The sequence below is a fragment of the Prionailurus bengalensis genome, chromosome C1, assembly GCF_016509475.1.
Source record: "Prionailurus bengalensis isolate Pbe53 chromosome C1, Fcat_Pben_1.1_paternal_pri, whole genome shotgun sequence".
Classification (NCBI taxonomy): Eukaryota; Metazoa; Chordata; class Mammalia; order Carnivora; family Felidae; genus Prionailurus; species Prionailurus bengalensis.
The window spans coordinates 58220159-58238149 of NC_057345.1; the positions used below are offsets into that span (position 1 = coordinate 58220159).

At 34.7% G+C, this 17991-nt stretch overlaps 1 protein-coding gene across 3 annotated transcripts in view; it reads left to right on the top strand.

Moving 5' to 3' along the window:
- LRRC7 (leucine rich repeat containing 7) overlaps window positions 1–17991 on the top strand; it is a 553650-nt gene that overhangs the window by 519077 nt on the left and 16582 nt on the right. For all 3 annotated transcript variants that reach the window (XM_043575239.1, XM_043575241.1, XM_043575240.1), the window contains 2 exons: window positions 2531–2623; window positions 16796–16870. In XM_043575239.1, coding sequence (XP_043431174.1) covers window positions 2531–2623; window positions 16796–16870 — 168 coding nt within the window. The remainder of the gene's footprint in view (window positions 1–2530; window positions 2624–16795; window positions 16871–17991) is intronic.

Consider the following 17991-nt stretch of genomic DNA (forward strand, 5'->3'; position numbering starts at 1 on the left):
CATTTTATGACCCTGTTACCAGGCAGGTGGAACTCCTTATATTTGAGATGATACTCTCTCTGACATGCTTTATGGGACACAACAGTCACAACACAACCTATTAGCCATACCACAGCATGCCCAAGGGCAGTCTAGCTTCAGATCAAAATTTATGGCTGTTTGTCACATTTATAAAACCACAGTGTCATCTTTATTATTTCTATTATTAAAAAATTTATTGAGGCAGTTCTTCATATAGTTGGCACATACGAAATTTGTTTCCCTTAGATTTTTAGTGCCTTCCAGATTGACAATAATATAAAATAGATACAGTTGGTACATTGAAAGAGAACGACTGGAAAGTACTCTCAGCAATTTACTTTGTAAATAAAATGTGTTGCATATGTTTCCTTTCAGGTTTTATAGTGGCCTGGGGAAAGCCAAAAGTGTATATACCTTCCACATAGTTCATTGTACAATATAAAATGTTCACATGAGAAAGATGTAACCCAAATCTCAAATAATTTAATTGGAAATGCACAGATATATGGAAAAACACAAAGATAAAATGTTTAAATTATATTAGTTTCTCTCTTCCTATTTTCTAATTAACCACTAATAACAAAAAAGGGCTACAAGGTAAACCGGTATATTGAATAAAGCAAAAATATTCCTTCAAGCTACATCAAGCTATTATATGTTCATATCCACAGATGGTGAGCCATATAAATACAAAGCTATTATAAACTGTAGTTGCTAATACCCTATGATAACTAGTTTTAACAAATCTAGCTCAATTAGAGGAAAAGTTATAATTAAACATATCTTTAAATAAAAATATGGGAAAGTACTTATGGTAATTGCAGTTACCCATAATTTAGAAACTATTCATGAAAGACTCTACCATAAAAATCACATTAGTGGACAGTTCTTTGCCCTTGTGTTGTAAGTGAACTCTGTAATAGTTTAACATTATATTTATTATTATGAAATATGATAGTAAATTAAGGGTAGTCTCATTAAACAGCCAAACCTAATTAATCCAGTTCCCGGCAACTCATAATATATGCTAATTAAGCCAGGCACAGTACTCAAGTTTGCCTTGATCTAAGAGGTAGAGATTAAAGATACCTTGAAAATAAAAATAGAGAGCATTTGGGCATGTGCATTTGTACATAAGCAAATCAACGGGCTAACTAAGCAGGATTGCTAGGGAAAATAGTAAGCTACTTAAGAAAGCAAACATTTCCAATCATCTTTAGGAACTTTCCCAGTATATATTTACATAAATACAAAATATATGCTAATGTATTTCTTTAGGTTTTCTTCTTAATTCCTTATTAATCTTTTGCCTCCCAATCTCTAGTAACACTTGGTTCACCTAGTTCCAGCACTTGTTCTGTGCTTAGAAGTTATAATAAAAGTGTGGGGGTTTTTTTTCTTTCTTTCTTTATGTAACCAAAGTGTATGCTACCTCTGGGGTCCCAAGTCTTTCAATCACCTAGGGTCACTCCATCCCACTTTTCATGAAAAATTAGCTTTTTCACCATGGTCCTCATACATATCCTAGCTCAGAATCATCAAGAATTCCTAGGTTTGCTATAATTCCTCTAGGTCATTCATGGCAATGATTTTCCTTCTGCTGGGTTCTTGATCTACATTTTGCATACACTCTTACAATAGCTAACATCTTTACTACAGCCTTAGCATGATTTGGACTTATTCCTGGTGCCATCTTTTCCCCATAGGTCTCAAAGCACAAGGCTCTTGTGTTTAACAGACTTTCATTTGAGCTTAGGAAGATAATAAAGCACAGAATACTAGAAGATTATCCTTCACTTTCCTAAATACTCATCGACTATTGCCTATCACCGTTTCTCCATATCCTTGACCTCTTTCTTTTCCAGTGTCTTCTGTCTTCCAAGGGCTCTAACTGTCCCTCCAGGAGCTGGTGACAAACCCAAAATATTTATTACTGAGTATTTCATTCTTCCTCTGTTCCACATACACTCAGACTATGTTCAAAAGTTCTACTCTTTTTCAAAATAAAATCCCTATATTTCTAAACAATAGAACCATCTACCACAGAGATGAATTGAACTACTCTCCTGGAAAGCAGTGGCAACTTAATTAAATAACCATATTTTCCCCAAATGTACACTTGCAAATTTTCTTTCACTTATTCATACAGTCCCTTCTAAATTGATCAGAATATATGTGGATTTAAAGTAGGTAATTGAAATAATGTACACTCTTGTTATTGTTATAAATCTTAATTTTTAAAAACTGTTTGTCAAGATGTATTCCTACACATAGTAATGAGTGAATTCTTACTAATATCTGCTTTACCAGGTAATTTCAAGCTAGTTTCAATGATACCTTATGCCTATAAGAGCACTAAATAGTTTGTTTGTCTTTTCTGTACTAAGTTAATATAGGCTAACCCTGACAACTTAAGTGAAATGTGAATCTCTCTACTGTGATGCAGTTATTTGAAGATATTTAGCCTTGATATATAGTTGATCACTTTTTTTATATCTTTTTTACATAGTTTTGTGTGAGAATAGAAAAGAATCCTGGCCTTGGATTTAGTATCAGTGGTGGAATTAGCGGACAAGGAAATCCATTTAAACCTTCTGACAAGGTAAGAAGTGAATTTCTTATTGACAGTTTTAATTAGGAAAACACTGTCTTCTACCAAAGGAAAAAAATGTCAGAAAAAACCTACTGGGCTTTAATAAACTAGCTAATTATTAATCCAATTACACACTTTTTCAGCACAAGGGAAACGGAATTCACTGCAGTGCTTGACAAATCCTAAGAATAGGGAGAAAATTAAGCATTCTCTTTGAAAGAAAAGGTTTTTTGGTTTTTTGTGCTTTGTTTTGCTTACATTTGTATATATTTTCAAAGAAAACTATACAGGCAATTTATTACAAGTTGTTTCCAAAAGTTTACTTGTAGATCACTTATTTGGGAAAATGTTTTCTCATAGTAACAGAATGATTAAATAATGCTTCATGGCCAGGGCCAGCTGACTGAAATCTCTTTAAGTTATCATGGTCATAATGTATTTCACTAATAGAAGTATGGACTGAAAGACCACCGAAAATAAATATTCTGTGGGAAAATTAAAGTTAGCCATGGCAGAAAAATCAGGACCTCCTCTTGTGCTTAGCCCTGTTTGTCACACCATGAGTAAAAGTTCACCACTACCTCAATGCTGAACACCGAACATGCTGTCCAAATTCATATCTGGCCTGTATGATCCCTTTGTGGACCTGGACCACGTGATTTTTTTTTATTTTGGAAAAGTTACCCTGAGCTACCCTGCTGGCATCAGAGTTTAATGCTCTCAACTTTGAATCAATCAGTAATTATAATTATATTATAATTGATGATAATTGAAACTATTTGCTTTTGACCTCATCAAATTTAATTGCATTTAAGTGGCTTAAAACTTTGGGATGATGAAAACAGACAGAAATTAGATATGAATGAAACTTCCACAAGGTCTCGGTTTACCTCTGAGTCACAACCTGGGACCGATTCTTTCCACTTATCACTATTATTTAAAAAAAAAAAAAAAAAAAAAAAAAAAAAAAAAAAAAAAAAAAAAACCATACATCAATTTCTGATCATAAAACCTGCTTCTGAAAAACCATGGATGCCCCTGCTCTGGAGATTTCTATAGCCTGAAACAGGATTTTATCTCTTAATTTCCTCTACTTCTTCCATCTTCTTGTTTTCAAATGTTGTTTGTGCCCTTCTTTGTTTCCTTTCTGGAGAAGAAGAGAGGAAGAGGTAGACTATAAGGTAGAATTATTCACACCCAACATATTAAGATGGAAGGGACTATAAAGAATTCCCCAGTGGCTATAGATAAGCGTTCCTTTGATCGACTGGTTGGAGCAGCTATTCATATATAAGTAATGTATATGAGGCAGCCCTATGTAATTAGGGGAATGCCAGTTAGAAATGTCTGTGCATCATTAACTACTGCCTTTCTATTTTGAAATGATGTTGAGGATAACCATTGATATAGAATTAAAATACTCATGGTTTAGCAGGACCAAGTGTTTATTTAATTTTGATAAATTATCAATATATCTTAAGACAAAAAAATTATGAAAGTTCACAGTTATCAGAAACATATGGTGGTATTTTTAAAAGACTCAAATCATTATCTTTTATTCATCTTAACCCTTCTCTTTGCCTATGGTTTCACATCTTCTCCCTAAATTCTTCCGATGAGAAGTTAATAATCTTATCATTCTTAAGACAGTTAAAATCCAAAAGACATGTTTTTCACTCCTTTCTCAAGAGCATGTACATTTTTTATTATATCTTTGGAAGGTACAGGGTAATAAATGTTTTTAAATTAAGGATGAACAGATTGCTAAGTGGTCAAGAGGTCTGAATGCTGTTGATTTTCTGCTGTGATTTTCAAGTGAAAGAGACAGTAAATGTGAGACTTTATTCCTGTAATTATTCCACTGTGACAAATATGAATGCTTTATAACTATTAATTTAATTTCACATTTATGACATTTTGATGTCTCTAGTGAGACTGAACTATTTCTATGACATTATAATGTGCTCTTGTGGTTAAATACAACGGATATAAAGCTTGAATTGATACTGTGTCCACGAAAGATTTCCCCTTAAAAGCACTTTTATTCACCTGATTCCTCTCTAAAACACTTCACAATCTGAAAAGTGAATCTCTATTATTGCAAAATTGGTGAGAGTAATTAAAACTTCCAAATCTGCAGAAGACTGTCAAGACTTCTCTTAATTTATTGACCACTTTTGATGTCACACCAAACATATGGTGGATATTTAATTAGAAGTGTCCAGAGGATCTAAGATATTGGCTCTGACAATTATTACAAGAATTTAATTCACTCACAAGGAAAGGGATTAATCTCTTGGAAATTCAGTTGCATCTCTTAAGCCCCATGTCCCATTCTTATAGTGGTTGCATAAAATTTAGAGTAGCACCCAATGCCTAAATTAAACTAAACTATACTAAACTAAACTAAACTAAAAATGCCAAACAGTAAGAAAATGAAAATGAACTTTAAAAATACTCCTCTCTTCACTGCTGAAAAACAGACTGTTTTTTCATCAGGTGGCTGATTTACAGCTGAGGGTGAGGAGAACCAAATTAAACAGATGCTTAAATTCAACAGATACTACCTGAGTCAGGGTGGATGCTTTGTAAGGAGTCCTAGTCAAAGTTAAGAAAAAGCTTAAACTTTAATATGATATATATTCACTTTCAATAAACAACTCATGGATTAGAAATATTCTCCAGGGGCTCTTGGGTGGCTCAGTCAGTTGAGCGTCTGACTTCGGCTCTGGTCATGATCTTGCAATCAGTGAATTCAAGCCCCGCATCGGGCTCTGTGCTGACAGCTCAGAGCCTGGAGCCTGCTTCAGATTCTGTGTCTCCCTCTCTCTCTGTGCCTCACTCACGCTCTGTCTTTCTCTGTCTCTCAAAGATGAATAAATGTTAAAAATAAATAATAATAATAATAATAATAAAATAAATATTTAAAAAAAGAAATATTCTCCAAAGCACACTGTATTATTTTACTTGCTGTTGATGAATGAATGTATGACTGTTTTGTAATGACACTCAAAATTCTAAATATCCAAGATGCCTGGATGTCTTCAAGGCATTGAGAACTTTCTGTATAAAGTAGCCAGTAGATTTGTTCCATTCTCTTCATTATGATTAATGGGAACCACTGTTTCAGCCAAATATCAAGGTCTATTGTGAGACAGGATCCGAACGGATTGCCTATAGATAGCCAGATAAGGAAAGCATGAAGTGTGAAGTAATCATCCCAAAATGCTGGAAGTATGAGAATAGGGCAAGCGTGAACTGTGTTGTTCAGTCTGGTAGAAGTTCCAATTTAAATTCTGGGGTTGCATGAGTTTATGCAGAAAATACTTAAGACATTCCAAAAGCTAACTGAGGCTTTAGGGGGAATTCAAGATTAATCCAGATATGGGGACTATTTTGTACTGGACTTTGAGAGCTTCAGACAGCACCTGGTCTTATAAACTTAACTCCTCTCAAAGAGCACAAGGTAGTCCTAATCAAATATAGTCTCCTGGGGCTAAATGGATGGAGTACCGTTAGTCCTACAGCTTGTGTCATTGTCAGAACAATGTTTAATAACTGAACAGACCAATTCACTTATCATGGAGTTCATTATTTTGGGCTCACTGCCAGGTGAAAACTGCTTTTACATACTTGGAAAGAGAAAACCAGATGAAAATGGCCCTATATAATGCTTGCCTCTGTCCTCCCAGTAAGTGGATGGAAGCCATGATCTGGTCTCTTATCGTAGAGAAACATTGCTGTCAGGATAGCCATATGCTGCAGAGAGATGAAAGATTTTGATCTAACAAATCTGATGATAATAATAAAAGGAATGAGAATAATAGCCTTTAATTGAGTATCTACAATGTGCTGGTCACTCTGTTAGGCTCTTTATGTACATGCACTTATCTGATCTTCCTAACAACTTGTGTTAGTTGAGTATTATTATCTGTCATTTTGCTGAGGCCCAGAGGTGTTAATTAACTTGTCCAAGGTCATTTGGGTAATATGTGGCAGACAAGATTTGAACACAAATTGATCTGACTCCAAATCATTTTCTCTTAATAAGCACTATGATGCATGCCACACTCTGCAAATGCCACTTAGCGGAAGAGCCACATGACAAATTTATACCCTGTAGAGTTGAGACTAATATGATATTCTAATATTGAAAGTATTACAAAATCCTTTAATTAGTCAAGTCTAGATATTTGCTTCAACAAGTCCTTGGAAGTCAGCATGACTTCAGAATTCTCCATTGAACCTAGATAATTAGAAGCAGACTGTACACAGTGGATTGCTAAGCAATTATATAACTTCTGCACTAAGGTATCATTAGAGTGGTGATTCTGCCAGTGGAAGAAACCACAATAATCTCTGCCTATTTTTAAATGTACATGGGATAATAACTCATGATTGCAAAATTCAAATAATTGACCAATACAGTTTCCACTGGATGTTGTTAGAAAGAAGAGACTGGATTAATGGATGACTGATACTGTATTGTTGTAGTGACTTCGTAAGTCAGCCCAAGACTCTGTAGATGAGTGAATTTTAAATGATGCGTTCACATAGTTCATCATTCAGAGACTGCTATCCCTCCTTGCCTTATTTAAGGAGGAAGGATTAAGCTCCTAAAGTTTAAAGATATTAAAGAAAACTCTTAGTCACTTTTTCTATATATTCTAAAAGTATAGTACTGAACAGTCCCACGAACAATCATCTAGTCATAGTATCAAAATGAAAGCTATATTATGGATATCCTCAAAATACTTGATATCAGGAAATACACATACTGGGGCACTGGGACCAAAGAATCACTTATTCTCCACCATTTTATCATAATACCCACATTCAATTGATGCCATAGAGTCCACCCATATTTCCATGGATTTGGGCAATCTGTATGTAGACACAGAAATGAAAAAATGAAAAATTTAAAAATGCCTTAATTTGTCTACAGTACAGGTGAAGTCCCAAGCCCAAGAAAAATATTGTAAATATGGCAAATGTGAAATATAATTGCCAAGAAACCCTAAATAAATGTTCTGGAATTTCAGAATAAGTTATTATATTCTATCCTACGTCACTTCTAAAAGATTGACTCCAGATGCCAAAACAGCCTGCAACAGGACTCAACTTTACACTATTCCTTCAACACCTAGAAAAACAATGGGATTTTTTCTTTGTGTGGAGATGAGTACTACATCAAATGAAAGTTTTTATATGATAAATATTAAGAGAAGATGTATTCTATGAGCAGAATCAAAGCATTTACTTGATACCTTTACTCAGGAATAATAACACTCAGAGGCACACTGGGCAGTGGCAAGTTAGAAAATGCACAAGAATAATTTTCCAGGTTTGCTTAGATTCATGGCATTGGGTAATTGGTAAACAAAAAGATTCAAAAGATACGTTCTTGGCCTATGAAAAAGGTACATGCCATATGTCTATTTCTTGTCATGTATTCTTCACAGATATAAAAACCAAGAATAGCAAACACATTTGTCTAGAACTCCACATAGCATGTGATTTATATTTACTACATAAATATTAAACTGCATATAAAGGGCCACCTGAGTGGCTCGGTTGGTTAAGCGTCCGACTTCGGCTCAGGTCATGATCTTGCGGTTTGTGAGTTCAAGCCCCACATCAGGCTTGCTGATATCAGCCTGTCAGTGCAGAGCCTGCTTTGGAACCTCTGTCCTCCTCTCTCTGCCCGTCCCTTGCATGTGCTCTCCCCCCAAAAAATAAAATAAAATAAAATAAAATAAAATAAAATAAAATAAAATAAAACAAAACAAAACATAATACATTCTGGTTTCAAATGTGTGCAACTGCAAAGCCCTTTTTCTTTAACATACACTTTCTAAAAAGTTACACAGATAACAAATGAAAACATTAACATATATAATTTCAAATAATATAGCAATATAGAGAGACAAGAAAAACAAAAACAAAAACAAAAACCTTCCTTGTCACTCCACGCTATACTGCCAATGCACAGCCTTGGCCACTTCATCAGTCAGTGTGTCAGGAATTTACAACTGTATGCCTTCCAGACATTTACCACTGGCCTTTTTGACCTCCTGAGTTCACTGCCATCTCTGAACAACACTTCTAGCAAGGTCTAACTATACAACGTTGTGTCAGCCATTATATAAAGCCAAATTAAGTCTAACAGAATCATAGTTTGACTGAATATAGCTTACAAAATAATTTTTCACTTAAAAAATGTTATTTTAGCATAAATGACAGAAAAAGTTTTCACTGAATTCTTCACTTTTCACTTCATTATTTTGAAATGGACAGATAGTGTCAAAAATTATACCATCGAAGGGGCTTTGAGGAAGTCTGCAGTGATGATAATCAGAAAGCTGATTACCGATACTATTTTAGGAATTGCTTCAAAGAAGAATCCACAGGCACCTACAGTAACCTACTCCTATTTTTAATAGTTTCTACTATTTTATGCCATATAGGAAGCTGGAAATAGAAGCCACGAGAGGTCCTGACAGAATCAGTAAACTGTAGGAAGCTCAGCAACCCAAATATTCAGTAGCAGTTGAGGTGGTTTATTAAATATAGACTTTAAAGAATTCATAAAATAAAACAAATGAAAACATGTTTTTATTTTTTCCAAAGAGGCAAAAACCTGAAAAGACAGTGTGTGAAGGAGTGTCATGGTTTGTCTTTAAGAGAAAATATGAAAATCAAATGAGAGAAACCTTTTTTAAGCTCAGGAATTTCACCAAGAAACGAGCAGGAAGCAAAGGTACTTTCAGTCACCATGGACAGACAGCCCAGAGATGTTTCACTGTTAGTTAATAATTGGAATACTGGAACAATTAATAAATGGAAAATTAGGGGTGCCTGGGTGGCTCAGTCAGTTGGGTGACCAAGTTTGGCTCAGGTCATGATCTCACAGCTCGTGAGTTCGAGCCCCACGTCCGCCTCTGTGCTGACAGCTCAGAGCCTTGGAACCTGATTCGGATTCTGTGTCTCCCTCTCTCTCTGTCACACACTGTCTCTCTCAAAAATAAAAACTAAAAAAAAAATTTTTTAAAGAGTAAAATTATAATTGTAAGGTAATTAAAGCCAAATATAATTTTAACCCATATATTCAGAAAAGAATACTTCATGATGATCAGGATCAAACCATAAAAAGATTCTAGTAGTTAATTTGTCATTTCTTAAGGAATCTCAAATAAAGGGGAATAAATAAGTTATTTTGGATGCTTTTAGCAAATCAGAAAAGCAGTATCTTGAAAAATATATATATATATGGCTATAATATAAATAGCTACGTATATTATGTATATATATGTTATTTGGCTACTAAACATATATATTTAGAATATATATTTATATACCATCTATAGTGGTATTTATGTATATTTAGTATATATAATACAGATTTTTAAAAAATTTTTGGCTACTAAACAAACCCTTAAAATGACCTCAAAGAAGGATACAAGTCTAAAGAGCAAACAATGTGTAGTTCTTCCTCTCCACTATAGTGCCACCAGGATGTTTGTAATCATGTAGTTAATTTCTATGGGTTTTACCAGTCTCTGTGTTGCTCTAATGAATTATTAGTAATTTTTTTTACAAATGAAGGCGAGTGATTTCCTTTTTAATGTTTATTTAAAAACCTGTGAAAAGGAGTTTGGTGTTCCTTTAAACATCTGTGCGGAATATTTTTGTGAAATTTTTAGTGGACTTTGGTCAGTTGTAGCATATTTATATCTCTGTTTTTTTTGAGGCTCAAGTTTTCTAGGCTTCTAAACAATGATTTCTGTTTATCTTTTATGGATTTTATATTTCATTTGTTGACTTAAGTTCATTCGTACACTGAAGCATCATATTCAGCTGCTAATGCCTCTTTTTCTTCCTCTCACCCTTCCCACTCCCCTTCAGTTTCTAATGACCATGGTATACATTTCTTGTCTTGGTACATATAGATTCCTCAGTTGTTAAGGTAGCAAATTGTTCAAAGCCAAAGGTTTGATACTCAGCAGTTAGTCTTAAAATATTTTATGATCACACTCCTCATTCATACTGAGGAAAACTATTGATAATAATACGTTTATCCTTGATGTGGCACGTCTTCCACTAATCACAGGGGTTAAATTTAGTCTATTTTATATGTGTAATGCTGCTTCTATGAGCCACATCCCAGCTTCATATTAACTTGGTCCAACCCATGAAAAAAAAAAATATTTGCCCTTTTTTTGCTAAAAAAAACAAAAACAAAAAAACTTTAAAAGCTATTGAATCTATAGCTGTGTTTTCTCTGAGTCACTGTTTCCTCCAAAAATACTTTTTGAACTATCTTAAGTATATGAGAGCATAAAATACTATATTCTATAATATTTAACCAAGGTGTTCTGAATTGTAATGGTAATAGTATGCAATTTTTATTTGAGATATGGCCTTCCTAGAAACCAATTTCTTACTGTCAGCTAGAGCCAAGATTTTTCAGAATTTTAAAGAAAAACATATTTCATAAATTGAAGTTACGGTTCCCTTAAGACAAGTTCTATTTTGGGGTCTACATTTACAATCGCTGAGACTGTCACAGTCATTCACCTTCATCATTAAAAAGCCATATAAAGTTCCTTTCTCCTCTAAAGTTAGAACGTTCAATGTTCACCTTGTAGACTAACTTTCTGAGTCCATTAAAGTTTATGTCCAGAGGTATATAGACTAGGTAACCGGTAAGACAAGGTCTGATTTTAACTCCATGAAGAACCTCCCATACTCGCGACTTTTCAAAATTACTTGTGAAAAGTAAAACTGTTTTAAAAACCCATTCTGGGTACTTTTAGAAAAAAAAACGATTTATGACTTGCACAAAGAGTGATTTAAAAAAAAAATGGGGAAGAAAAATGAAATGGCAACAGGTTCACCTATTAGTAGCATCTGGCCAGCCCTCTCTAGATTAGCACTGGTTCAAACCTGTGGGGGTCCCTCTGTGATGCATGAGTCCAGGGAGGCTGTGTCAGACTCAAGCACACCCAGATATTGGTGTCTGAGGAAAGCAAACATATATTCTTCAGAAAGGGCTGCAGCACATATTTTGTGGCTCTGTTGTGAGATGCTGTCTAGAGGGGAAAGTCATTATGCTGGTTGGGAGATGTTACACATTAGAACAACACACTCAGAAATGCCATAAGCCAGTAACTAGACTCTAACAGCTATTACTACAAAGAGCTAACACTCCTGACTTGGAGCTATGAAAGGAAGTAGCACCTGAAAGTTACTAAGAACCATCAGAAAGCCCTCTAGTTGGCACCCATGTCCACTACTGAGAGTGAACAATAATTGGAGCCATTATCACTGAGAGCCACCACTAGGAAACCACAGATGAGATAGCAGAGACTTCCCAGCTCTCTTCCTGTCCTCTTCTCTAAACAGGAGATGCAAATCCTTTTATCTGATGGGCATTCAAGAGAAAGATAACAAATGTTGGCCTTTTAATATACTCCCAATTGAGGGTAAAGAAGAATTTTCAGACAACCAATCTAGTACAATTGGAGACTCAGAAACTCTCAATATGGGTTTTACTGGCTACAAAGACCTTGGATTGTAGCTCAGATTTCAGACTTTCAATAATTATAATAACATTTATTGATGCTACACTGAGTGCCATGCACTATTCTAAGTATGTTTGCATGTATTTACTCAATCTAATAACTATGAAGTACGTGCCATTACCATGCCCATTTTACTGATGAGGAAAAGATAAATACACAAAAGTTAATTAACTTGCCCAAAGTCACCAATTAATGAATGGTAAACATAAGCTAACTCTAGAGCTATGCTCTTACTCACTTCTTACACTATGGGGAAGGCAGAAAAAAAAAATGGCCCCCTAAAGATAGCCACATCCTAATTCCTAGAACCTGTAAATATGTTACATTACATGGCAAAGGGACTTTGCAGGTGAGTTTAAGTTCTGGACCTTGAGGTAAGGAGATTATCCTGGATCCAGGTGGGCCCAGTCTAATCATGTAGGTGAGAGAATCTTCCTTGGCTGTGGTCAGAGGGACATATGAACATAGATAAATGGTCAGAGAGATGAACAATTGCTGACTTTGAGGATGGAAAACGGGACAATGTGCCAAGAAATGTGTTCATTTACTAGAAGCTGGAAAAGGCAAGGGAACAGCTTCTCCCCTAGATATTCCAGAAAATAATGCAGTTGTGCCAAAACCTTTGTCTTAGCCCCATTAAGACCTGTTTTGGACTTCTAACCTACAGAGCTGTAAGATAATAAAATTGTGATATTTTAAGCCACTAAGTTTGTGTTAACTTGACAGCAGCAGCAAAAATACTATATATACAACCTTGTTGAAAAAGAGTTACTGAGGCATTTTCCTTCCTTGGGCAAAATGGTCTTGCTATAACCTTAGGTATATAGGTTGTTTCGCTTGTTTTGAATGTATTACATGATAGTTTGTCCCACATTTATCATTCAACCAAATATTACAAGAAGCTAAACATACTTGGGGCACCCAGGTGGCTCAGTCAGTTAAGAGTCCAACTCTTGATTTCAACTAAGTTTCATTGAGTCCGAACCCATGTGGGGCTCCGCGCTAACAGTACAGAGCCTACATGGGATTCTCTCTCTCTCTCCTCTCTCTACTTTCCCCCCTCTGCTTGCACTCTCTACCTCTATCAAAATGAATAAATAAACTAAAAAAAAAAAAAAGAAAAGAAACTGGACATACTTTAAATCTTGCAGCAGAGTTATAAAATAGATAATGCCGTGATGTGGATCTTTGATAAGTACATGATGGTTTTTTACCAAATAGTAGGAAGTTATTACTCTAACATTTAGAATACAAATAGTTTGATTCCTTACCAAATTCTGTCATCAGTGCCAAAGTATTCTTTGAAGTCTCAGATAAAATGAATTTGTTGAAAAGATGAATGACACATTACTATAATGAGATTTCCCAAAACTGCATCAAAGTCATCAATATTCATCATAGCAGAGGCCACAAAATGGGTTCAGAGTTATTTTTTTTTTCCTATGGCTGTATTTATGTACATAAATAGAGTGAAAAATCAGGGCACTGGCCTTTGCAGGCAATCTTTTTGGAAACATTCCACTTACACAAATAATGAATGCCACAGAGCATTATCAAAGATAACACTCATTGCTATCTGTTTCAACTAATGTGGCAGTATGCAGCCTGATCAGACATGTATGTATATGTAAAGGAAAAAAAAATACTATACCAGTGGGCACTAACAGTTAACATACAGTGTAGTAATGGTTTCAGGGGTAGAATTTAGTCAATCAATAAATTTCATCAACTAAGAAACTAATGTTGATTTAAATGTTTTAAAAGGGAAGGGCACCTGGGTGGCTCCGTCGGTTAAGCATCTGACTTTGGCTCAGGTCATGATCTCACAGTTTGTGAGTTCCAGCCCCGCCTCGGGCTCTGTGCTGACAGCTCAGAGCCTGGAGCCTCCTTCAGATTCTGGGTCTCCCTCTCTCTCTTTCCCTCCCCCACTTATGCTCTATGTCTCTCTGTCTCTCAAAAATAAATAAATGTAGACAATTCTTTTTAATTTTTGAAAAAGGGAAAAATAAAATGATTTAAAAAAAGAAATATTAAAGCTTTAGAAAGCAGCAATAAATGCTTTGGAAGACTCAGGCCACCATAAGAGTAAGCTTCAAAGCAAGTCTTCAGAACAGCGATTGAATCCCACAGAGCTTTGTGATGGATGAAATTAAACCTGTCACGTACATTACACTTGTATTCTTTCAGCAGTCAGGTTGTGGAGCATTACTATTCCTCCCAACATTCAGATACAATACCCATAATTTAGCTCTTATGGTCTGGATTCATGCAAACATTATTAAAAATGGCTCCCATAGAATAAGCTGAAGAAAGGCAATCAAAATTAACTAGGATCCCAGACTTTGACTGCTGGGATAAAGTAGTATTCAAAACAACTTCACCTCTGGCACCCAGAGATGTAGTGGCTTATTTTGGGTAACAGTGACAATCTGCCTGTTGCACAGAGACCCCGAGGGCAAAGAGGGGGACTACCAGAGGGACCAATTGCACATACAGTGTCCTGGACTGATGGCATGAGTGCTATATGCCCAATGTGTACAGGGCTGTAAAAATTATATTTATTTTCATCACCAGTGCCATTCACTGGTCGGGTGGATTAACCATCATGCCTTATTTTACTGTCCTTTTCAACCAGTTTTCTTATTCCTTTTGAATTGACCATCTGTACAACTGAAGCTGAGCACTCTGTCACTCTGAACAGTGACATTATTAACCTATTTTTTTTAAGTTTTATTATTTTCTTAATGTTACATGTAGGACATAATCATTATAGAAAAATTAGAAAACACAGAGAAGCAAAAAAGGAAAAAATATACATTATATACATATATGAAGTGTCATTACCCAGTAACAACCACTGTTAATGTTTAGGAATATATCCTTCCAGATATTTCCCACATAAATATGTATAAACATGTTTCAGCAAAGACAGTATCATAGCATAAGAATAGCATCACACAGTATAATGTTTTATTGCCCGCTTGTTTCACTAAGCACTAGTGAACTTCTATGCCTGCCATTTAGGACTTCATTTTTAATGACCACATATCATACTACTGTATGAGTTTACTGTAATTTAATCAATTCCCTGTTATTAGAGTTTTATGTGTGGTTGGTATTTTTATTATTACAGATAATTCTATGATTAATGTATTAGTAAATGAATGTTGCCACTTGTCCAATTACTTCCTTAAGATAAGTTCTAGAAGTTGAATTACTGGTTAAAAGTTATTTATGCAGTTTTCTAAAGATCTTGATGACTGTCGTTCCATCTTTAATTTTTTTTTCTTTAATATTTGTTTATTATTGAAAGACAGAGAGACACAGAGTGTGAGCAGGGGAAGGGTAGAGAGAGAGAGGGAGACACAGAATCCGAGGTAGGCTCCAGGCTCCAAGCTGCCAGCACAGAGCCCGACGCGGGGCTTGAACTCACAAACTGTGAGATCATGACCTGAGCCAAAGTCAGCTGCCCAACCAACTGAGCCACCCAGGCGCCCCTGTAGTTCCATCTTTAAATGGGAAGGAAAACTGCTTAAAATCAGAAAGATAAAAACCATTCAGATGCTTTAAATGAATAATTCGTAAAGATCTGAAATGCTAAATAAAAACACACAAAGACGTATTTCAATTCGGGTCTTTTTGTTAAGCCATCACACACGCATATAAAGCTAATGGGCTTAAGGGAGAGTCATCAAGTTTACAAATCAACAAATAAGATGATTTACTGAATAACAGGCAATGACATTAAAATATTATCTTCTATTCTATTAATACTTCTTAGGAACAAAAAAATAATAACTGTATTAAGATATAATTTTTATACGTTGATACATATTTTTATATAGATTATTTATATTTTTAATTTTTTTATAATTCTTGTTTTCTTGGCTTTTACTATATTGTGAGCTCATTGAAGCCAAAAATTATATTCTGTGTATCACTATAACACTAGCAATCGAAACCTAGCATATGGTAGACATTCAATAATGCTTGCTTTATATACATGATCAAGAAAATTGTTTTGATTTTTTATAAACTAAATTAATCAATTTAGGGGTTTTGTAACTATGTGGGTAGAAACTTTATGCTTGGAATTTTTTTATGCTTAATTTGTTCATACACATTTTATATTAAAATTCCCAGTAACGTACAAAGTAATACTGATTAAAATAAACCAATATTTACATGTAATTCTGATAAGGTTTTTAAAGTGTACACAGATTACAACCTATTGAATAGAATACATTTTCAATGAAGAATACCTTAGGGCAATTTCAGAATTATATGGAGAATGGCTTAGTACCATATTTCAAACTATTTAAGAAAGCGATTAAGACTATGCTATGAGATTAATTTATAAATTATAAGTGTATTTTAAAAACAAGATAAACCTTTGTTATCCAAATAAGATGTTGCTTCTCTCAAACTTGACTTCAAGAGTGGTACCTTGCTTAAAATGCTGTAATAATCTTTGAAGCTTACATATGTAAACTTTTTCTAGTCTGTTTTCATTGTTTCTATGTGAATGAAAAAAATTTTTTTTAACTAGGGCTAGTTCTTGATAATAATCCTAACCTCTGTTACTTCTGACTTATAGGGTATCTTTGTTACTAGGGTTCAGCCTGATGGACCAGCATCCAATCTGCTGCAGCCTGGTGATAAGATCCTTCAGGTAAGAGAGATAAAAAGCATTGTTTTCAAATGACAACATAAAACAAATATGTATCCATGTTATTAAGTTGAATGACTTGAGTTAAATGATTGGCAATAAGTCCTTCTCACATTTTTTATTTGCCTTTATTTGGGGGGGTTGAGAGGCAAGTCAGAAACAAACATAATCTCATATAATTCTTTACGTTCCACGATTTGGCATATGGTAGATGGTCTGCATATTTTTGTTTATATGAATACTGTTATTTGGTAATGGAAGAAGAATTGAGACATACAAGAATCTATGCATAGCTATCAAATATGAGTCATGAGGTACCAAAATAGGGTATCTATGTGACTTTGGATGAGGAAGAAGGGACTCGTCCATATTTAATTCTCAACAGTAAGCTTATTACTGTTTGAAAACTGTGAAACACATGGTTATATCTCCCTCCTCCCCCTTCTCAGATGCTTGAACAAGCACGTATATATAAGATGACTTATTAAAATGTACTGTCTGAGAGAAAGGACTTTTTCTCTAACTTAAAGCTCTGTGGAACAGAAAAGGGTCACTCCAGTAAACAGCTAAGTAAATGCTTGGTATAACCATTTTGCTTTCTTTGTTCCTGTCTCTGAATTCACTTCTGCTTAATTATTTCCTACATTGCAAAGAAAGGGACTTAAGTATCATCAGTTTATTTAAGCTTCAGTATTTTCACTTATGACCCCAGAAATTTCTCGCTATATCACTAGGCGGAAGTATTTTTCATCACAGATATTTAAGCATTTGGAGCAATTATGAAATGGTTCAACATAATCTATCAGGACACTGGGAAGAAAAGACATGTCAGAAAGGACCCTTCTAGATTGGCTCTGCAAACATTTACAACAATGCAAGGGCCCAGTACAACTCAGCTCTGAGGAGATCTTCTATCTATTTACCAAACACTTTTAAAAAGTTATAGGAAAGTAGAAACCCTATATAACTATATATACATATATTTTAATATTTTACTCCCAGAAATATTTTTTATTTTTTTTTATTTTTTAAGTTTATTTATTTTGAGAGAGAGAGAGAAAGCACAAGCAGGGGAGGGGCAGAGAGAAGGAAAGACAGAATCCCAAGCAGGCTCCACACGATCA